At 36.5% G+C, this 23,912-nt stretch overlaps 1 protein-coding gene across 5 annotated transcripts in view; it reads right to left on the bottom strand.

Annotated features, from left to right (window-relative positions):
• The window catches only part of ntng2a (netrin g2a), a 121,350-nt gene that overhangs the window by 39,146 nt on the left and 58,292 nt on the right, over positions 1 to 23,912 (bottom strand). For 2 of the 5 annotated variants that reach the window (NM_001442239.1, XM_087263494.1), the window contains 3 exon segments: positions 3,619 to 3,789; positions 6,693 to 6,716; positions 7,094 to 7,266. In NM_001442239.1, coding sequence (NP_001429168.1) covers positions 3,619 to 3,789; positions 6,693 to 6,716; positions 7,094 to 7,266 — 368 coding nt within the window. 5 annotated transcript variants of the gene reach the window in all.

Below are 23,912 nucleotides of genomic sequence, written 5' to 3'. Positions count from 1 at the left end.
TAAATACATGACATTTGCCTAAACCTAATGGCAGCTGTTTTTTGTTTTTGGTAACTTTTGAAAACTGTATTCAAAGTGTACATTTTTGAAAGTGATACCATTATCTGTGCTTAAACTACAAAAATCCATTTATTAAAAGTTGTGACATCATGTGCATGCATAATACTTGTTAAGTCTATAGGTAAGTGTATTCTACAACCAAAACAACAATTTAGGACTATATGACCAAATGCATGAAGATGCATAAAATGATTTTAAAAGTAAAATACTGCAGTAAATTCTACTTTGTCATTGCAGGAAAAAATGTACTAAAATTTTACTACAAATTTAAAGTCATTTTAAACAGTAACATTTATACTAAATTACTGTTTTGTTTATGATAAAATAAAAGTTATGCGCGGCATGGTGGCTCAGTAGTTAACAAGAAGGTCGCTGATTCACATGCATGCCCATTACCTGGACCAAGCTTAATTTAGTTTATTATTTTTTTGTGATTATGGAAATTATGGGCGACACGGTGGCTCAGTGGTTAGCACTGTCGCCTCACAGCAAGAAGGTCGCTTGTTCGATTCCTGGCTGGGCCTGTTGGCATATCTGTGTGCATGTTCTCCCCGTGTTCGTGTGGGTTTCATCCGGTTTTCCTCTCAGTCCAAAGATGGGATATGTCTGTCTGGAAGGGCATCCGCCACATGAAATATATGCCAGAGTAATTGGTGGTTCAATCTACTGTGGCGACCCCTGAAAAATCAGGAACTAAGCCAGTGGATAGTGAATTTGGGCATACAGTAATAGGGCTTTGTTCAAAAACTGAACTTTGCACAATTTTGAATGGGGGTGTTAACTAAAAACAATGTAGACAACAAAAAATTGATCTCTGGATACACTAGTCGTTGCCAATATATTCAGATGGTCTGAACGGTATGGTGATTTTCTGTTGGTGTGTTTGAGGCTCAGATTAACTTTAATCCTGAGTTCTTGTAAACAAAGACAAAAAAAAAAGATCTGACTCATGTTTCATAATCAGACTATCCAGATTGTCCTGCAAGAGTCCTTGGCGAGTGTCAGTATGTTTCCTTATTCAGCAGGATGAATAAACATGAAACTGTTCAATAGGTTATGGATGATAAAATAAAACCAAAATTCTTCTGAGGGTCTAAAAATATTAGAAGTGACCATGAAACTTTTAGTACAGGACAGGATCTTCCTGTAAAAGCAAACACATCACTATATCTATTTTAGAAACGATCACACATAACCCTCAAGAGAAAAACCTCTCTCGCACATCATTAAGCATACATAAAACATTACTTTTTGCAAATGTTGACCGACCTTTCAAAATCTGCATGGCATGCTGTGGAAGATTATTTCTCTCTCTCTCCAAAAATTCCCAGCCCTTCTTGTGAAGGTGATTAAATATTGTCAGCTTGGCAATGATTGAAAAAAATGATATCACAAACTACAAAATCAGGCCATTCTGACAGGGCCTAATAATATTGAATTATGGAGATATTTCAACATATTACTTTGAGTGAAATAATGTGTTAGTGTGTCTTCTGCATGTGTGCTTGATGGCAGGCAGAGGGACCCTGAGGGAGACTGAGAGTCCACAGCTCCACACACACACACACACACACACACACACACATTGTGATAAATTGCTCTCACTCCAGTGAGTGTTGTTCACTGGTCAGAGTTTAGAAGAAAAGCTTCTCAAACCCAAAGCACTCTGATAGTCCCACAGTACAGTTATGGTTTCAAATGGTAATATTACCACATGTCATGTGGACAAAATGAGAAATAATTTCTCTAAAACATTAATTCCTCTTATTATTATTATTTTTATTATATAAACTTACCGGCCACTTTATTAGGTACACTTTACTAGTACTGGGTTGGACCCCTTTTTGCCTTCAGAACTGCCTTCATCCTTCGTGGCATAGATTCAACAAGGTACTGAAAATATTCCTCAGAGATTTTGGTCCATATTGACATGATAGCATCACGCAGTTGCTGCAGATTTGTCGGCTGCACATCCATGATGCAAATCTACCGTTCCACCACATCCCAAAGGTGCTCTATTGGATTGAGTCTGGTGATTGTGGAGGCCATTTGAGTACAGTGAACTCAATGTCATGTTCAAGAAACCAGTCTGAGATCATTCATGCTTTATGACATGGTGTGTTATCCTGCTGGAAGTAGCCACCAGAAGATGGGTACACTGTGGTCATAAAGGGATGGACATGGTCAGCAACAATAGTCGGGTAGCCTGTGGAGTTTACACGAAGCTCATTTGGTACTAATGGGCCCAAAGAATGGCAAGAAAATATCCCCCACACCATTACACAACCATCACCAGCCTGAACCATTGAGGATGGCTCCTTGGTTGCATGTTATTGAGATGCAGCAGAAATCGAGACTCATCAGACCAGGCAATGTTTTTCCAATCTTCTATTGTCCAATTTTGGTGAGCCTGTGCAAAATGTAGCTTTAGTTTCCTGTTCTTAGCTGACAGGTGTGGCGCCCGGTGTGGTCTTCTGCTGCTGTAGCCCATCTGCCTCAAGGTTGGACGTGCTGCGCATTTTGCATACCTCAGTAGTAACAAGTGGTTATTTAAGTTACTGGTACCTTTCTATCAGCTAGAATCAGTCTGGCCATTCTCCTCTGACCTCTGGCAAGGCTGGATATTTTCTCTTTTTCAGACCATTCTCTTTAAACCCTAGTGATAGTTGTGCGTGAAAATCTTAGTAGATCAGCAGTTTCTGAAATACTCAGACCAGCCCGTCTGGCACCAACAACCATGCCAAGTTCAAAGTCACTTAAATCACCTTTCTTCCCCATTGTCATGCTCAGTTTGAACTGTAGTAGATCATCTTGACCATATCTACATCCTTAAATGCATTGAGTTGCTGCCATGCGATTGGCTAATGAGAAATGAGCGTGTAACGAGCAATTGGACAGGTGTACCTAATAAAGTGGCCAGAGAGTGTACAGTACATAGTTGAAGGCAAATGATAAGTTTTTGTTTTTTTTCTAGAGTAAGTCATTTCTTTTAGTTAGGCTGGAATAAAGTTTTCCTTTAATTTTCCAAATAATTTTAGACTCAGTATTATTAGCCTCCCTAAGAAATGATTATTTTTATCAACATAATTATTTGTATACTGTATCTACAGAACAAGCCACTGACTTGCCTAATTAACTTGCCTAGTTATCCTCATTAACCTAGTTAGACCTCAAAATGCACATTAAGCTGGATATTAATAAAATATGCAAACTCAATTTTTATATAAATATAATTTAATGTCGTCATTGCAAAGATAACAGAAATTAGTTTTTGAAACCTATTAAAATGTGTGGAAAAATATCTTTATTTAACAGCACTTGAAATATATTTTTAAATATATTAACATTTCACAGACAGGCTAATGATTTTGCCTTTAAACGTGTATGTATATATCTCTAATTGGGTTTTGTGGTTCTTCTATGCAGTTCTGTAAATTATAATTTTCTAGTTTATCTATCAACCACCAAACTATACTACAAGACTTGTCAGAATATCTACACAACACATCATCTCTAAGACTAACCACACTACTCTACTGACTTTCAAGCATCTCTAACCTGTAATGGTGTCTAGAGATGCTGATGGATCTGGAGTCTGGGGGACTGAGATTGGCTGGACTGAACCTTTGGTTGTTGAATCTGATGTCAGCTGGACTATGGATGGTGATATAGATGTAGTTATCAGCACTGGTGCAGTGGCTGGATCAAGTGTAACCGCTAGTGTTGGCACTGAGGATGAAGAACAATATTACAGCCAGTTGAGAACAAATGTAAATACACAGTAAAGCTCTTTTTTCTTTTGCCTTTAATGCTTAATGGTTGCCTTGGGTGACACTTTAAAATAATGGTCCATTCATGGTAGTTAATGTATTTTCTAACATCAACAAACTATTAGTAATACATTTGTTATGGTGTTTATTCATCTTTGCAAGTTAATGTTATTTAAGTTAAATAACGTTAGTTCAATTTAACTCATGATGCATTAACTAATGTTAACAAGCACAACTTAAAATTTGAATAATGCATAAGTAAACGTTTCAAAGATTATCGATACTTAGTTAATGTTAGTAAATACATTAACTAATCGACCATTATTCTAAAGTGTTACCTTAACTTACTGATAGAACTTGAAAAAGAAAGTAAAAACTGTGCTGAAGTCAGAAAATAATTACTTCTACTTTTGTTTTTAAATAAATATATTAATAATTTATATTGTCATTAAGTTGTTTTTTTATTATTTAAAAATAGGTGTAAAGTGATTTTTTTTTTAAATAGCTGTATTGCCAGTTGACTTGTCCCAGAATTCCCCATTTATAAATTGCATGGGATTGTGTTCTTATACATTTAGGATCTCTGTCATTTTCACATATAAAAAAAATACTAAAAAAAGACTGAACATGGTCAAAAATTCACACAGTTCCTTCATGTTGTCAAGACACATAAATCGATTGAGTTAACATAATTGTTTTTACTAATTTAAGTGCATTGAACAATAAATAAATTAACAGTTTTATAGTTTTAACTCAATTTAAAGTAAATTTTGTAAGGGTATAAAATGCAAAAATCACTCAGAATGCAACAAGAACACCAATGTAGCAAATATCTGGTTCATAAGAATATATTATTAGCCTATTATTAATAAAAACGTGGTAAAATAAGATCACTTAAGACCAGGAGCTCTCATCCTTTTTCACTTCGCAGCCCACTTCTTTCGCCAATCAATTTTTGAAGGCCCACCTGTCTTTCGGTCACCTGTCCTTCTCTAAAATGTTTATACGCTCATTTAAACATTTATTTATTAACAAATATACATATATTATACACTTGTTGTGCCTTCCATTATTTTCAATTATCAGCATTTTATAAAAAAATATATATAATTTTATTTTAATTTAATTACATATAAAACAAACTATGTATTATAATATTTTAAAATGTTGTATATTAAAACTATATATATATATATATATATATATATATATATATATATATATATATATATATATATATATACACACACACACACACACACAATTTTATATTTCTTTTTTCACTAAACATACTGAGTATCTGATATACTGAGTATCTACTGTCAAATATGTACTATTCAAAAATATACAGACAAATGTAGATAACAGTAAAACACCCCAAATCTGTTGAAATACGTCAATCTGATGGCGGTTGAGTTTGCACCAAAATATTATTGGTAGATCGCTGACAAGAACACTGAACAGCTCCACCAGAGCCCGTCTGAAGCTCATATGCAGGTTTATTTTACACGCTAGATCCTCCTGAATGGATGCGCATCCGTTATAAAACACTGACAGGACATTAATTTGGACAACTATGCAGATATATTAAATCGTTAAAACACAAAGACAGACTTTCACTTCAGTTTGGGAATGAACGGACTTACATGTACTAGCTGCAGACATGATCACGAGGCTGATTTTGCAGTAAACAATCAGAGAACAGGAAAAAGTGCATTACTTTGATCATTTTTATATGTCATATTAATAAAGAAATCTAAACATTATAGAATAATATCGAGAGTTAATTTTAATCTCATGGCCCACCTGCAGGATCGCTGAGGCCCACTGGTTGAGAGTCTCTAACTTAGACAGAGTGAGTAGTATTTGGTCAAGTTAAACAGCTAAGATGATCATGAATCACATATGAGCAACTCCAGCGTTATTGTTGTGACATTTGCATTTATTTTGAAACATCTGTTTATCAGAAAAAGATCTATCAGTATGCATTTTTATATATTAAGTGAGGGAAATAAATATGTGTTATGGATGTGACCCAAAAAGTTTACAGCATACAACATACTAAGCCTGAAGAAATGATGCTAATCAAAAAGATAAGACTTGGCTCTCTATAGAACAATGATTTGTTTTATTTTATTTGACATTTATAAGGGAAAAGGCTTGGTTATGGATGTGACATCTCTCTGTTATGGACATCACAGATGTGAAATTGCCACTTTTGTGACTTTGGTAAATTAAATATAATTGACAGAAACATTGAGTATTTTTAGAGGACTGTATAATACAAGCCTACACAAAAAAAAAAAAAAACTTGAAAGGATTTTTGCTATTTTGGTGAATTCTTTTCATTGCAAGGTTGACATTTGCATGGAATTGCTCATATGATATTTTGCCCCATCAAAAACACAATTTAGATTCAAAACTAATATCTGCCTCGCTAAAAACCTAAAGGCCTCACCTTCAAGCCGAAAAACAAAACATAGCATACACCTTTAAGAAAAAGACTCCCCTATATTCCTCAAGAGATCCATCATCACCTCAGATTTCCAACAAAACAGCATTAGACCACCACAAGCGTCCAGAACTGAGCCCGAATCTCCCTTAACCTTCAGCGCACCCTCATACATCACTAGCCAGCATTAAAACGCTTTGCGCTTTACATCACATGAAACATTAATGAAGCAGAAAACTGTGGAAAAAAACATGCATCACGCCATCAGGAGTTCACAGTGACAGTTAAGGGACAGATCAGAACCGACGTCTTGTTAACGGCATGAAATAAAGAGGCCAGAAAGAGTGATGGCAGCCAGAGCGAAAACATGAAAAACCGCAGTCAGCGAATTCCATTAGCATGTCACTTACTGCCAGACGTTCCCGACGCCTCACCTGCAAACAGAAAAAGAGAAGGAGATGAAACAAAAAATGAGAGGCTTTTACTCGTTTATTTTCTGACAACAACAAAAAAAAATCTCATGGGTGTGTTTTATTTATTCCTCAACTACTTTGGAGCACATCTAAAAGTCAAAAGACAAAGAAACCCGCCTCGCTTTCGCAGGCAGTGAACGTATACAGTTGTGATGAACTGTAAATTCCTTCTACTCAATATGCCTGTCTTTTATTGCAAAGTTTATTTGAAAGCTTTGTGCTATTCTACTTTCTTCAGCGAGTGCCCCAGTTTTCTACACAGTGCGTAAATCATAAGTGTGTGTGTGTGTGTGTGTGTGTGTGTGTGTGTCTGACTACAGCAGGTGCCTCATTCGTACAAATGTTCGGGGAGCCGTTCGGGGTGGGCAGGTACGAGCCGGGCTTCCAGGACTTGGCTTTAAATCCTCTTTCGCAGACCAAACAGTCTTGTCCCGTGGTGTTGTGCTCGCAGTCGCACTGAAGCGTCCCATCACGGAGGGAGCACTGGCCGGCGTGGAGGTTACACTTACACCTGTGTGAAAAAAACAAAACAAGAACGATGGGCAATTAGCACACTTGTTATATCTGAGCCACAGGCAAGGGCAAAAGCTGCACCAGCGAGAACGATTCCTTTTATTTGGTAGGGTCACCCGAGGAAGCTCATTAGCTCACCTACTTGGCTCAAGAAATCCGCTAGGCTAATTAGCGGAGTCAGAAAACGTAACACAGGGCTAAAAGCAGTACCTGTGGGGAATATTGGAGATTGGAAGATATTTGCATTGGGGTTGATGTGTGTATACTGTATAGAGGTGGCGGGGATCATTCTGGTGTTTCTTATGGGCAAAATGGTGGCTGGTGTGGAGAACATTTGAGATATAAAGAGGGATTTGAGTGCTGGAGGTCAGCAGGTTTTGACTTCTTTGCATAAGCTGTTATTGGAGATTTTACTTACAGCCTAATCACAATGCTGAACTTGTGAACTGCAATAAATCATACATCATATTTTATTAAAATTGTATTGGCTCAAGATAAATGCGCTTGAACTCTGTGTTAGATATTTGGACCAAGTTTGGAAATTTGATGACAAAATAGGGAAAATAGTGTATCATAATATATAATTTGTTTAATTAGTACTAAATATAAAAGAAAACGCATAAAAGAAAGAAAGAAATTATTTAAGGGTAAATAACTGAAATTACTAACACTAAAATAATGATTAATTATTCATTCATTTTCCATCAGGTTAGTCCCTTATTTATCTGGGGTCGCCACAGCAGAATGAACCGCCAACTATTACAGCATATTTTTTATACAGCAGATGCTCTTCCAGCCGCAACCCATTACTGAGAAACACCCATACACACTCTCATTTACACACAATAACACTCTATGACCATTTTAGTTTATCCAATTTACCTATAGCGCATGTCTTTGGACTCTAGTGGAAACCAGAGCACCTGGAGGAAACCCACGCCAACACGGGGAGAACCAACAACTTTCTTGCAGTTAGTTGACAGTGCTAACCACTGAGCCACCCCGCCACTAATAATCAATTAAATATACATGTTACGAAAAAAACAAGTGCAATGGCAAAAGCACATAATATAATGAGTAGTACTTAAAATAAAATAATGATAAATTTAGAAATGAAAGTTATTGAAACTTATTTAACTTGTTGGTATTTGAATACACATGAATGGTTGACGGTACATTTTTATCTTGTACATTTTTATCTTTATCTTTTTTTATTATAGTAATTTTAACAATCTAAAATCAAGGTAATATATTTGCTAAATCTTACAAAAAATTCAGTATATTTCAATATTATAGACATACTAAAATTTCTCTTGTTCTGTGGTTGAACTTGTGCATAGCAGTACATTTTTATTCATTCATTCATTCATTCATTTTTCTTTGGCTTAGTCCCTTTATTCATCAGGGGTCGCCACAGAGGAATGAACTGCCAACTTATCCAGCATATTTTTTACACAGAGGATGTCCTTCCAGCTGCAACCCAGCACTGGTAAAAACCAATACACTTACATTCACACACATTCCCAATTCACATTGGGTGTCAGCATCAACGCTTCCTATTAACTTTGAATGGTTGACGTCAAGCGTTGCTGAACTGAATTGTGGATCCGTCAGCGCTGATTCAGTGGCATTGCTTGCTGTAGAAGTTGAGAATTTCTTAACTTGTCAAGCCCCAGCAGAAGTGCCAGCCAATCAGATGGCTTTTTACAAATACCCCAGCTCAAATAGTAGCCGATTGCAGACTAATTTCATTGGCTGACGCTGCTTTGACAATCGCATCAGCCCCAACTTTAGACACTCCCTCTGTCAAGTGTTGACACTGAAGCCACATGTGAATCAGGTGAAACGCATACACTACGGCTAATTTAGTTAATCTAATTTACCTAAAGTGCATGTCTGTGGACTCTGGAGGAAAACAGAGCACCCGGAGGAAACTCACGCCGACATGGGGAGAACATGCAAACTTCACACAGAAATGTCAACTGACCCAGCAGAGTACTAAAACCAGTAACGTTCTTGCTGTGAGGCAACCAGCCACCAGCATTTTTATTGTATTATTTCTTATTTCGACGTTGACATCTATTTTTTTTTTTTTATTTATTTACTTTTTTTTCTTAACAAGATGCAGGTAGGCGGCATGGTGGCTCAGTGGTTAGCACTGTCATCTCATGGCAAGAAGGTCACTGGTTCGAGTTCCGGCTGGGCCAGTTAGCGTTTCTGTGTGGAATTTGCATGTTCTCCCCATGTTGGCGTGGGTTTCCTAAACAAATTTAACTTAATATTGACTTAATTGGAGGGCGACTCTGTGGCTAAGTGGTTAGCACAGTAAGAAGGTCACTGGTTTGAGTCCCGGCTGGGTCAGTAGGCATTTCTGTCTGGACTTTGCATGTTCTCCTCGTGTTCACTCTGGTTTCCCCAACAGTCCAAAGACATGCGCTATAGGTGAATTGAATAAAGTAAATTGCCCATAGTGTATGTGTGTAAATGAGTGTGTATGGATGTTTCCCAGTACTGGGTTGCAGCTAGAAGGGCATCCGCTGTGTAAAACACGTAATGTAATGTGTATTTATATATAGAGCATTTATTGTGTATGGCCATACACCCAAAGCACATCACAGTCATGAGGGGGGGGTCTCTCCACACCACCACCAGTGTGCAGCATCCATTTGGATGATGCGACGGCAGCCACAGGACAACGGGGCCAGTGCGCTCACCACACACCAACTGTAGGGGAAGTGGAGAAAGAGTGATAGAGCCAATTCAATGGATGGGGATGATTGGGAGGCCATGATCGTAAGGGCTGATTGAGGGACTTTGGCCAGGACACCGAGGTTACATCCCTATTCTTTACGAGAAGGGCCATGGGATTTTTAATGAACACAGAGTCGGGACCTTGGTTTCTCATCTAAAAGACGGCGCCCGCTGACAGTGTAGTGTCCCTTTCACTTTTACTGGGGCATTAGGACTCACACAGACCACAGATTGAGCACCCCCTGCTGGCCTCACTAACACCACTTCCAAAAGCAACCTAGTTTTGCCATGTGGTCTCCCATCCAGGTACTGACCAGGCTCAGCCCTGCTTAGCTTCAGTGAATAACTGGTCTTGGGCTGCAGGGTGATATAAAAACGTATGCTGGATAAGTTGGCGGTTCATTTCACTGTGGTGACCCCTGATGAAGAAAGGGACTAAGCTGACGGAAATTGAATGAATTCACTCAATTGAACCTCTTTATATCTTCGTATGAGCCATAATCATTAATACATAAATCAATAATTGTAACTTCAACCTTATATACAGAACTACAGATTAGTGTGATCCTTTCAGACTTTTCTAGATGCTTCTAATCTTGATCATTATTAAACTCTCCCTATGATGACCCCTTGATGTCTGTAAGCACTACAGAGGCTGTTTTGGGTGTGCGTTTCTTGTAGATGCGGGTGAGTTTGATTCTCTTCGTCTGTGATGTTGGAGATAAAAACTCTGGGATCTGCGGGGACAGTAAACAGCATCCGTCTGCTCTCCTCCAAATATAGCCGGCGTCTACAGGGGGAAGGGAATACCTCCAGAAAGCCAGAGAAAGTGAGTAATGATTATCAACCGTAATGAGAATAAATGGGGGATATTGAGATGGCCTCGGCTTGTCTCTTCTCATCGGTGGCTTTATAAGAAATATCTGCCGCGCTCCATAAAATGTCGCTTCGCTGCTTTTGAGCTTATGAGGAATGTTTAAGGGTAGTTGAGATTAAAGGTCTGGGGAGGAAAGCGGGTTAGTATGGAAATGATGACTTTTGCAATTACGATCTCTCTAATCAAATGAGTGTGTAAATCCCAATGCATCTGATTTTTTTCTCCATCCTCACTAGAGCGAACAGCTATCCATTTGCATGAAATATTTATGAAGATGACCTATATATTTCCATGCGGACACCCCATAGCCGAGCTGTGTATTGCTGTATAATGAGGTCACACCTCGCCCTATCAAGATACCCAGGCAAAAAATAAATAAATTTAAAAAGTGATGGCATGCCAATATATAAAACTTTGGGGTAAGAAAGTAGTGCCTCCCTCCAAGTCACTTTGGATATAAGCATCAGCTTAATGACTTTGAGTTGATTATATTCCTTGTTTTATTTCAATATTTTTTTTGCCTTTCGAATGAAAAGGAATTGAATCCATAAAAAATTATCTACATATCAGATAGAAAATTCTTTACCAAATGAAGTATATAAAGGGTTAGTGGAGTAATGATGGGGTGTATTTTTTATTAGATTTTTTTTGTTATTAATTTACTGTTTATTTATTTTTTATTGTAATAATATTGCACTTCTATTCCGCTTAAAGTGACATTGTATAATATTAGTTATTGTATAATGATGGTTTGTTCTGTAGACTATCAAAATAAATATATAGCTTTAAGGGGCTAATAATTTTGACCCTAAAATGTTTTTTTTTTAAATGTAAAACTATTCTAGCCGAAATAAAACAAATAAGACATGAAGGAAAAATATTATCAGACATACTGTGAAAATTTCTTTTCTCTGTTGAACATTTTGGAAATTTTAAAAAAGTAAAAAAGTCAAAGGGGTGGCTAATAATACTGAATTTAACCGTATGAATATATATATATATATATATATATTCTCAAATATATATATTCTAAAAATCCTCAAAAGCTCAATTCTCAAAGCCAGTCTCATGAATATATAGGGTAGATATGGTAGATGAAGGTTTACAAACTTAAAATACAAAATTCCCAAGAGTCTTAATATAGTTCCCCATGTGGTTGAAGCTTTTTTTGAGAAGTTAATCACTTTTTGATATAAAAAATATGTTCAAAAAGTAATAAACCATAAAAAAGATTACATGTAAGGATCTTTAAAAATTATATATGTTTTTTTCTTACTTAGTATTAAAAAATTAAATAAAATAAATTACACGTTTGAAGTTAGCAAATACTTTTTAAAATATACCAGATTTGTGGAGTGATGATTTGTGTTTTTTGTTTGTTTGTTTTTTTACTAATAAATCATGTTTATATTTTTGTATAATTCTAGAAAAGTTGACTCAACTTAAAATTTTAAGGCAACCAGCTTAAGGACATCTTTTGTTTACTTAACTTAAATCAAGTCAGGTGCAGTACTTGGGTTGGAAGTTGAGTCAACTCAAAAAAGCTCCGCAGCCTTGTTGTAAATTGCCTTACAATTTGTGAGTCACCTTTATTTTTATAGTGTACAATGTTGCTGTTTAGAATATTATTTTAATATAAATAATCAACCTTTTAATATTAAAATGATGTTCAAAAAGAAATTAATTATGAAAAAAGACTATATTTAGGGAGAATTTACTAAAGTTATTAGAGGTATATATGTACACAAAAAATTACAAAATAGTTTCCTTTGTGTTCTAATATTTAATGTTCTAATATTATTGCTGTGTTATATACTCGGTATTAGTAAAGCTAACACAAGTATTTGCATTATTATTATTGTATTAATATTTAAATTATATTATTTTTATTAAAATAATACTTAACATTAAAATGTAAAAATATTTATTTTAATTTATATATATATATATAAGCAATGTATTTTGGTTCATTTAAGTTTAAAATATAGATTTGTGTGGGTGTACTTCTATAAGCTGAGCACTGTATGTATAGTTTTTTTTATTTTGAAAATAAAGTGCAGAATCTGACACTGATCAGGCTCCAACTTTTATTCTGCAGCAGCCATTTATTTTAGTTTTTCTGTCTTTTTTTGTCTTTTTTTTTTCTTTTTTTTCTCTATGTTTCCAATTCTCCCGTATCCACACCTTCTCATTTACTACATCTCCATCATCAATGACAGTGGAGACACAGAGTGTTCGGCGGAGGGTGATTATACTCCGTTTCATTTACTTTAATGACGTCTGTTTCCAAAAGCCGGAGGAAACAGTTAGACTTCAACCAACCTCTGGAGGCCTTTAAGCCATAATTAAAACCCAATGTCAATCACGCTCTCTTTCATTTGGCTGTTTCTCCAAAACCAAGTGCCCATCAAGCCTCTATCAAGACAAATTAATCAGCGGCGGAGCTCTTCTTTGCGCAAATCCTCGCCTTAAGGGAGACCTCTCTGCTTTTGAGAGACAGCGCAGGATCTCAGGCCATCGTTAATCAATTAAAGCACAGCAAGGGCTCGTATCAATTTCTGACCAAATCCAGGGTGTGGGCTTTACAGTCCTCTCATCTACAGACTGGAATTAAGAGCTGCTCTCGGAGGAGCACTGAGATACAGGCCAGAAGCAGACTGTGTGTGTATTGTAGACATGTAGTAGAGCAATATGAGAATATGCATCTTACTCTCTTTTTTATTTTACTTTTTAAATTGTTTTATTTCTTACTTTTCCAAACTTTGAGGTCTGGTTTTTATTTTGTTTTGTTTTTATTTGATTTTATTTATATTTTAACATTGAGATATTAAGTGGTGGCGTTACATAGCAAGAAGATCGCTGGTTTGAGCCCCGGCTGGGTCAGTTAGAATTTCTGTTTGGAGTTCTTCCCGTGTTGGTGTGGGTTTCCTGTGGGTGCTCCGGTTTCCCCCACAGTCCAAAGACATGCGGTACAGATGAATTGGGTAAACTAAATTGGTTGTATTGTATGTGTTAATGCAAGAGTGTATGGGTGTTTCCAAGTGTTGGGTTGCGGCTGGAAGGGCATCCCTTGTGTGATACATATGCTGGATAAGTTGGCGTTTCATTCCGCTGTGGCGATCCCTGATTAATACAGGGACTAATCTAAAAAGAAAATGAACGAATTAATAATCAGTGGTGTAATCATAGTTTTTGTATTTAATTACCAAAGACAATATTAGCAAATTGCATACTTTGGTGTTCTTTATGGTCCCAAACTTCGTCTGGTTTGTATTTTTTATTTTCTGTATTTTTTTATTGTTTTAGTTTTATTTTTAATTTAATAAAATTTTTGTTGTTTTGGCTTTTATTTTAATTTTTAATTTTTTTGTTTATTTTTTTGTTTTGTTTTTATTTATATTTTTAACATTGAGATAATCAGTGGTGTTATCTAAAATCATTTACAAATTTTGCAATATTCATGACCCATTATATATTCTTTATTCAAATTTGTGTATTTAATTACCAAAAAGAATATTTGGAAATTACATATTTTAGTGTTTTTTTACTAATCCAAACTGTTTTGTTTTGTTTTGTTTTGTTTTGTTTTGTTTTGTTTTGTTTTGTTTTGTTTTCTTTTCTTTTCTTTTCTTTTCTTTTCTTTTCTTTTCTTTTCTTTTCTTTCTTTTAGAGATAAGCAGTGGTGTAATCATATACCATTTCCGAAATTTGTAATATTCATGACCCAATATAATTGTTTTATTCAAGTTTGTGTATTTATTTAATTTAAGAAAAGACTAAAAAATGTATCCTTTAGATTAAATTTGACATAAACATGATTATTGGGTTTATTAATAATGTTAATTGATTATTGTACCATTAATTCAAGGTTTAATTTTCTTAAATGCAGAACAATGAGTGGTAAGAAAATTATGAACATTTTAAGCAGTTGTTTCATGTCTAATCTTACACTATTTATGCACACATAGACCTATTTATTTTTATAAACAACAACACATAGTTAACATTTTGCACATAATATAACTACACACAATATTGTATATAATAATATATTGTACATACATCTGTCAAAATTAAATATTCTTATTTTTTATTTTATATTTTTTTATTCCATTATTATTTGTGTGTACAGTCACTATCATTTTGTTGCACTGTAGAAATTTCTGTCACGAAAACAAATTTGTACATACATGTAATTAAGCTCTTTCTGATTCTGATTTACCTGGTAAATTCATTCTGGATTCTTCACATAAACATCAGTCTACTGGCTATTTTAAACACAGTAGAAAGTTGGGAAGTTTCTGATTTATTTCTTTGTTTATTTAATTACAAAAAAAAAAAATCTTTGCAAGCTTTTTTATCTTAAACTGAAAAACCTTTTAATTAGGAATTGCTTTGTTTTTGCACTTGCTTGATTTCCCATTTAACTCTTGTGTTATTGTAATTTTTGCCAACAACTACATTTAATAAGTAGTGAGGCACCAGTATGGATTTTTTGACCGATACCAATGACCCATAGAGTTTATAGGTTTAAAGGCCAATATATTAGCTATGAAATATAATTACTGGGTTTTTTTTTTAGTTTTTTTTTTAGCATGATTAAAGACATACAGTGAGCAACTATTGTTATTTTAAAACCTTATCCTCAGAAAAGTTTAAACTGATCTCTGAACTTTCTTAATATATTTATTAAACTATTATTTTCTATGGCCAACTGTTTTAATATAAATAAAACCTACTGCCTGACTAAAAATATGCATTAAAAAAGCCACTGAACATTAATTAAAATCAAAATACTACTCATTCACTCACTCACTATCCTTCAGATTAGTTCCTGATTAATTAGGGGCCAGCACAGCAGTGCACCTATTACTCTGGTTTAGTTTTTCCAGTCGCACAAAATGCCTGTAAAATAATTTTAAAAAATGGCAGGCAGCAAGCACAATAAGTGATCCAACCAGCAGAAATAATAGATTATTTATCTGCTTAAAGATATCGGCCTAAACGCTAATGATAAGATTAAAAATATCACTTATCAGCTGATGGGGATAAGACTGCTAATAAATTGTGCATCACTAATTACAAGATATTCAAAACTCAGCAATGAAAAAAACGTGCATATAGGCCCTTTATCATAGGAAAGGGGTCATTCCTAATCAAAGCAACAGCCAATGAAGGGACATTTAGCATGTTTAGATTTGTAGTGTCAGAACAGGAATTGCATCTTCAACAAAAGTTGCCAGATAAAAGCAGCGCAGTCACACCAGCAACTAATGCAGGACATCTGCCGTAATGTAACGTCCCGCAAAAACACAGCACTCACAGTGATGCAAGCCCTTGGCAAAAGCAACGCTAAAAAGAAATCTGTCTGATTTGACAGCTGAATAAATGCCTGCTGGCGTTTTGTAAATGTGCACGGATAGTGAGTGTGAAAACTGCAAGCGATACAGACGCTAGCTTGCAGATTGGTATGCATTCCTCATCATCATGAATATTCTAAATTATTGACACCTCACCAAAAAAAGTGCCAAGTAGACAGTAAAGTCTGGTGATTAAAACCCAAGGACAGAAGGAATCATTTGTGCCACTGTTGAGGGAAGAGAGGGCAAGGCTGTTTGCACTTATTAAGGCAAGAAACTGCGGGTGAAAAGGGTAAAAAAACAAACAAACAAACAACAAACTTCCCCAGCTGATTGATTGCATTATGAATTGCAAACTTTTTGTATTACAAGTTTTCTAAAATGTTATGTTTAACTATGCAAAGGATGCATTGTTTAATAAAAAAAAATGCACTAATTTGCTTACATTTTAGCCCAAAACGTTACGATTGAATGCAATTTGGTTCACAATTATTTTTTTAAATACTAAATTTTAAGATTTTTACATAGGGGATTTGGGGTATTTCTATTGATTACTGCATAATTGAGACAATACGGCAAACAGACAGAAAAGAGAAGAACTTTTTTAGGATACAAGGCTGTACGTAATCAAGTAAATGATCAACAAGCAAATCCCTGTGGAAAAACCTTCAGAATATCCTACATCCCATTATTTTCCCCGATGTTCATCCATTGAATATTACAAGGCAACATATTAGAATGAACAAATTGCTTTCAGCAGACCTTGAATGACCCCAACGTCTCAAAATGAGTTTTTCCTTTGCGATATCACTTGTTATTTGAAGTGATCTGTTTCAGTTCTTTTAAATGGAAGTTCATAATTTGAAACGCAGTTTTCACAGACCTTCAGGCACAAATTGATGCAAAAAAATAAACACTGTAATTTGTGCTACTTTTGTGCTACTAGAGGGTGTATATTAAAAACAAAGGCATAATCTGATGTTACTGTGTCTGTGAGTGTGTAATCATGGGAGTTGTGGTAATCTAGGAGAGTGGTATGGTACTGTACGGTTCAGTACAGTTTCCACTGTCAAAAGGCACCAAAGAGCGAACCGCACCGTACCACTTTTTGGCTACCCTTTGCAAAGGCGGAGCAAGACGCTATTGGTTTACACAGAAATGTCACTCACACACAAGCAGGAGAATGAAAACAAAGAAACCGCCATTTTTAAATACACAGTCGAGACATTACACTGCAATACTATATACATATAAGAAAGAGCCATGGTTTACCCAAGCTCAAACAAACCTTATCGTCGTCTTGATAAGCAGCCACAAAGCCAAGAAAGACAAAAAATCTGTCTTGTCCTGTTTTTGTTTCACAAGGCTGTCTAAAAGTGCGAGCGGTTTCACTTTCTCCAGAGAGCTTGCTGAGCGTCTATATTTGAAATAATGAACTTCTTGAGCTCGTGAAAATAATGTGCGTGTAATTATTCAAGTGCTTCTGACGTGATCCTTTCAGAAATCAACAAACGTGAGAGTAAATTAATATAAAACAAAAGAGATGCCGGGAAGAACAGAGAAAAGGATTCTTTCAGCAACCTAAACCATGAACAAACTGCCATGTTTAACTACTATCGACTTTTGGACTATTACGAACTGAGAATGACCGAGTTACTTTCTAACAAGAGGTTACATGTGCTGGGGAAGTTTAAAGATACAGATGAGAGGTTTGCACTGACTGTAGGCTATGCATTGCATGTTGTTTTTGACCCCAAATAAGGAATAAATGTATGTTGTGTGTAGATTTTCTGTAATTGGTAACATATTGGAGACTGTAAGGGATATACATATTCATATTTGTTGCATTTATTTATTTATTTATTTAATATAATTGGTCTGCAGTTATAATCAAATTATGTTCATAGAAAAGTTTATTATGTGTGTATAAAAGTATTTATGTGTATAAAGCCTCTGTTTTGTGAGAAGTGCTTCTAATATGATATGTGAGTGACCTGTACAGCTTTACTTTGAGCGAGATTTCCTCCCTGAAGTCAACTAAAACTTTCTGTCGTACCCTTTTGGCAGTGGAAACACAAGCCTGATTAAGGCGACCTGTACCGACCCATAGCATACCGTACTGTAGCAGTCAGTAGAAAAGGGCCATAAGAGAGTTGTTAATAGATGAGCTAATGTATTCAAAACATATTATCATAATAGTATAAAGCAGAATAAAAATGATAACCATTTAAGCAAAACAAGACCACTGAAGCGATTGCTAATGAGAGACGAGCACACGGCATAATGGAAGCAGCAGAGATTTTATTATGCCACAGTCTACCACTTCCGGTACTTCGCTTTGCCACTTTTTCCCTTTGTCATTTAATTTTATTATGTATAACTTCATCTGTAAACTAATTAGATTTTTTTTTTGCATACAGTATATGAATTTCTCAAGTTGTTACCAACATCCGGGGAAAATTTCAAGTCAACGACACCTTGTGTTTAATACTTATTTTCCCCGCTGTAATCTGGCAAATTATCTTTACGCAAATCTCTGTGAAAAAACCTTCAAAATATCTCTTCGTAAAGCGCTGGGTTTGATGAATCGGTCCATGTATGTTTTTAGCGCAGAATCAGGCAAACTCACTGCGGGTTGCAGGAGAGCAGCAGGAGGCGTCCTAGACCTCGACGGGGGCCAAGTAGCAGCATCTTTTTCTGGGGTGTGAGGTGAGGTTTCTCTGCCCTGCACTCTTAGAATGAGTGGATCCAGGGCAGCTAAATCCAGACACCGCAGGGCTGGGACCCCACTGCTTGGGACAGGAACAGATCTCATGGGCACGCTCACTGCCAGCCTCTGCTGTTGGGATAGGATCAAACCCCTATCTGGCCATCTGTGGCTGGAGAATCAGGAGTGTGTGGTAAACATATGGCCCTTAATGCTCCTGCAAAACAGAGGAGCTGAAAGGAGAAATCCATTACTGACTAGTCAGCTGTAGTGGATTCTTCTGCTTCTGTACTGGAAGCTTCAGTGTCTGATCTGCAAGCTTAGTTTGTAAGGCTGGCGAATACATACACTGCCCATCCAAAAGTCAAGCATCCTCATAATTTGTTGGAATGACTTTAGCTTTGATTAGGGCACACATTCCCCTTATCATGGTTTCAATATGCTTTTGTGATGGCACATTTTTTCCATGCATATGTTTTTCACCAAGATCTTCTATTGATGATCTGAGTCAGACTGCTGCACTATATTCCAAAGATGCTCAATAGTGTTAAGGTCTGGACTCTGTGTGCTAACCCGTGTGTAAAAAAAATGTCTCATGCTCCCTGAACAACTCCGATAAGTCCTGGCATTGTCATCTTGGAATATGCCTGAACCATCATGCAAGAAAAAAATCTATTGATGGTATATCCTGGTAATTCATTATTTTCAGATAGTCAGCTGACCTTATTCTTTTAGCACATAACATTGCTGAATCTAGACCTGACTTACTGCAACAACCCCAGATTACAGTGCTGCCCCCACTGGGTTGTATAATAGGTAGTAGGCATGATGGGTGGGTTCCTTCATCCTCCTTTCTCCTTATCTTTATGTGCCCATTACTCTGGAACAGGTTAAATCTGGACTCATCAGACTACATGCCCTACCATTGCTCCAGAGTCCAATCTTTGTTTCGTAGCTACTTGAAATTCTGTTAAAAAGCCTCATTGATATGTGGTTTTCTTAAGACTACACAGCTCTTTATTCGCAGTTCCTTGAGTTTCCTTTACATTGTGCTTGTGGAAATGCTCATTCTTTCTATTTTAAATATACAGTGCATCTGGAAAGTATTCATAGCGCTTCACTTTTTCCACATTTTTCCCACAGCCTTATTCCAAAATGGATTTAATTTATTTATTTCCTCAAAATTCTACACCAGCACCCCTTAATGACAATGTGAAAAAATAGTTTTTGAAATTCATTACAAATAAAAAACCTGAAAAATCACATGTACATAAATATTCACAGCCTTTGCTCAATACTTTGTTGATGCCATTTGGCAGCAATAACAGCCTCAAGTCTGTCTGAATATGATGCCACCTGGCATACCTGTCTTTGGGAATTTTTGCCTATTCCTCTTTACAGTACCTCTCAAGCAGAGATCAGGTGGGATGGGAAGCGACGATGTACAGCCATTTTCAGATCTCTCCAGAGATGTTCAATAGGATTTAGATCTAGGCTCTGGCTGGGCCACTCAAGGACATTCAGCAAGTTGTTGTGAAGCCACTCCATTGATTATTTGGCAGTGTGCTTTGGGTCATTGTCCTGCTGGAAGATAAACCATTGCCCCAGTCTGAGCTCAAGAGCACTCTGAAGCAGGTTTTCATTCAGGATGTCTCTGTACATTTCTGCATTCATCTTTCCCTCTATCCTGACTAGTCTTCCAGTTCCTGTTGCTGAAAAACATCCTGGTACTAACCTGGTGATGAGCGGTGCCTGGTTTTCTCCAAACAGAGAAATTTTGGCAAATTCCAGGTGGGGAGTGGCCACTCTACCATACAGGCCTGATTGGTGGATTGCTGCACAGATGGTTGTCCTTTTGCAAGGTTCTCCTCTCTCCACAAAAGAATGCTGGAGCTCAGACAGAGTGACCATCAGGTTATTGATCACCTCCCTGACTAAGGCTCTTCTCCCCCGATCACTCAACTTAGATGGCTGGCCAGCTTTAGGAAGAGTCCAGGTAGTTCTAAACATCTTCCACTAACGGATGATGAAGGCCACTGTGCTCATTGGAACTTTCAAAGCAGCTGAAATTTTTCTGTAACCTTCCCCAGCCTTGTATCTCGAGACAATTCTGTCTCGGAGGTCTGCAGACAATACTTTTGTCTTCATGCTTGGTTTGTGTTTTGACATGCACTGTCAACCCTGGGAACTTATATAAGAATATAAATATATATAGAATACTTTCTGGATGCACTGTAGTCGTGAGTGCTAATGTTTTTTTTTTTTTTAAGATTTGGTTTCACCAGTTGTTAAGTGAACACCAATCTCGATCATTCAAGATGTTTTTTCAACCACATTTCTTCAAGATGAAGGTTCCATAATCCTTCCAGTTTTTAATAATGCATTAGACAGTTCTCATTTCAGCAATCTTCTTAGACATTTTCAAGCTTGAAACGACCACAGAATGTGCAGTCAAACTCAAAACTTGCCTGATTAAAATGAAAATAAATTCAAAGAATTCAATCTGTGAATAAGCCACTTTCCTTTATCTTTTCTCTTTCAGTTTGGCATTGACATTGTTGATGGTGACTGTATAATTATGAGACCAGTTGGATTGCATTGGATAATTGCTGCGTTAGGTAACAGTGGTTAGTATTTATAATTCAGGTTGGCTGCAAAACTAATGCATGCGTGTGTATATATATACTCTTAAAACATTTCATTATCAGTCTGATGTGCATCCTGGAATGTGCCTCATGTAATATTACAACAAACAATGTTTTGTATTATTATGAACAATGTATAAATAGCTTCACCTAAAGCAATATGAACTGCCTTTGAACAGAATATTTTCTTAAGATGACATATGTAATCCTATTTAATTTTTGTATTTTACATCATTTAAAAAAAGAGAAGTATTATTTCTGAGCCATTTATAGTTGAACATGGAAATAGTGGTTTATTTATGTTTTATTTTTTTGCATTAATTTAGACTCAATCCCAATTCTATCCCTTAGACCAGGGATGTCAAACTCGATTCCTAGAGGGCTGCAGCCCTGCACAGTTTAGTTCCAACCCTGATTAAACACACCTGATCAAATTAATTGAGTCCTTCAGGCTTGTTTAAAACCTACAGGCAAGTGTGTTGGAGCAGGGTTGGAATTAAACTGTGCAGGGCTGAGGCCCTCCAGAAATTGAGTTTGACATCCCTGCCTTAGACCTTCCCTTTAATCCTCGTTTTAAAAAGGAGCAGGGGTGTCCCGATTCCCTTACCTTGGGGGCGTAGACCTAGATGCCCCTTCAAACTGAGGTTTTTTAGGACTACACTCAAAACCAAGGGGTAAGAAAATTTCACAGAATACACCAGCCACAACGACAGCATGGCTGCACATGGAAGTAAGGCACAAATTAGTCCAACAAACAAGCATTTGTATTATTATAATCCACAATAATATCTCCTGTATAGCAACCCCACAACATTCTGACACTCGATGACACTCGAATACTCTGTCAAAAAAAGTCTTGTGGCTGGGAATGAGCTTTTTACAGTGTCTGCTATAATATTAATATTGATTTTTTGTGTTTACATAGATGAATATTGCCACGGTGTAAATGCACAGTATAGTTACGATCATATTGCCTCATATCATTATGATAACATAAAATATGCCTTTAGTGATTTCCTGGAGATAAATACCAAAACATAACACATAGAATAACTACAACAGTCGCTTTTATTGATCTCATATAGAGTAAGAGATCACGTTGACATATGATGACGTGTGCAGGTGTTGTAGTGCTGTCCCATTTCTTAGGGGTACATTTTTAAGCCTTTCCCCTTTACACTCTGTTTCAAAGGCAATGGGAAGGGGTAGGGGTACAAAAAAGGATTGGGCCTAAATGTTCACGTGGGTTTCCTCTGGGTGTTACGATTTCCCCCACAGTCCAAAGACATGCGCTATAGGTGATTTAAAAAGCTAAATTGGCTGAGTGTGAATGTAAGAGTGTATGGGTGTTTCGTGGTGTTGGGTTGTGGCTGGTAGGGCATCCGCTGCTTAAAAAACATAAGCTGAATACGTTGGCGATTTTGTTTACGCTGTGGCGACCATTGATTAATAAAGAGAGTAAGCCTAAAAGAAAATGAATGAATAAATGACTAATGATCTTGTGCAGACATATGTGTCTGAAACCACCGCATTATTATTTCTCCTTGGCTCACATAAAATGCAAACTGTCAAGCAAAAAGTTAGCATAATTCTTGTAACTGATCAAACTAATTAAGTGACAAAATAAAAAATAAATTCATACCACAAACATGTTTTTAATTTTCTACTGAACGTAGATTTTCTGCCTCAAGCATTGCCATGCTTTTGATTAGAGCAAAGAAACTTTTTTTTAAAACCTGCCATTGCTTAGGTAATGAGGTTTTGGATAAATCTGCACAACTAAAGACGAACGTGACGTAACTCTCCCCGGGGTGTCGTTGAGGAACATTTATAGAATATCATTATGAGCATTTATGCCTTTATGGAATGCAGCGGCTAGATTTCTTTCAAGATTTGTTTAAAAGCAGCAAAGTCTGGTGCAAATAACGGGAGCATGGTGCTGGGATGAATAAACAGCAGTGGCACTAAACAAACACAGATAGACAGATAAAAGGCTGCCGCTGTAGTCCGTTGCTCTGAAGCAGCTGGAAGCTGCTGTTAATGGGAGCTTGATTTATTTCTCCCACAGTCTTCTCTCACGAGACACCCTGACTATTTATTCTCATTTGCACAGAAGCACTGCCAGGCTCATCATGAGGCACTTACGCAAACAAAAACGGATGGTGGAAAGACGAGGACAATCGGTGCCCGGAGAGTCACCTCGGGCCAGCCTAGATTGGTCATTATCACCAGTAGCCGACTGACTTATTACCTCCATTTTGAGAAGGGTTGAGGAAGAGCGCTGAAAAAGAATGTGCAGGAAGA

The sequence above is a fragment of the Danio rerio genome, chromosome 8 (assembly GCF_052040795.2).
Source record: "Danio rerio strain M-AB ecotype USA chromosome 8, GRCz13ab, whole genome shotgun sequence".
Taxonomy (NCBI): Eukaryota; Metazoa; Chordata; class Actinopteri; order Cypriniformes; family Danionidae; genus Danio; species Danio rerio.
The sequence above is the reverse complement of the archived record's forward strand: the minus strand, read 5'-3'. Positions and strand labels throughout refer to the sequence as shown.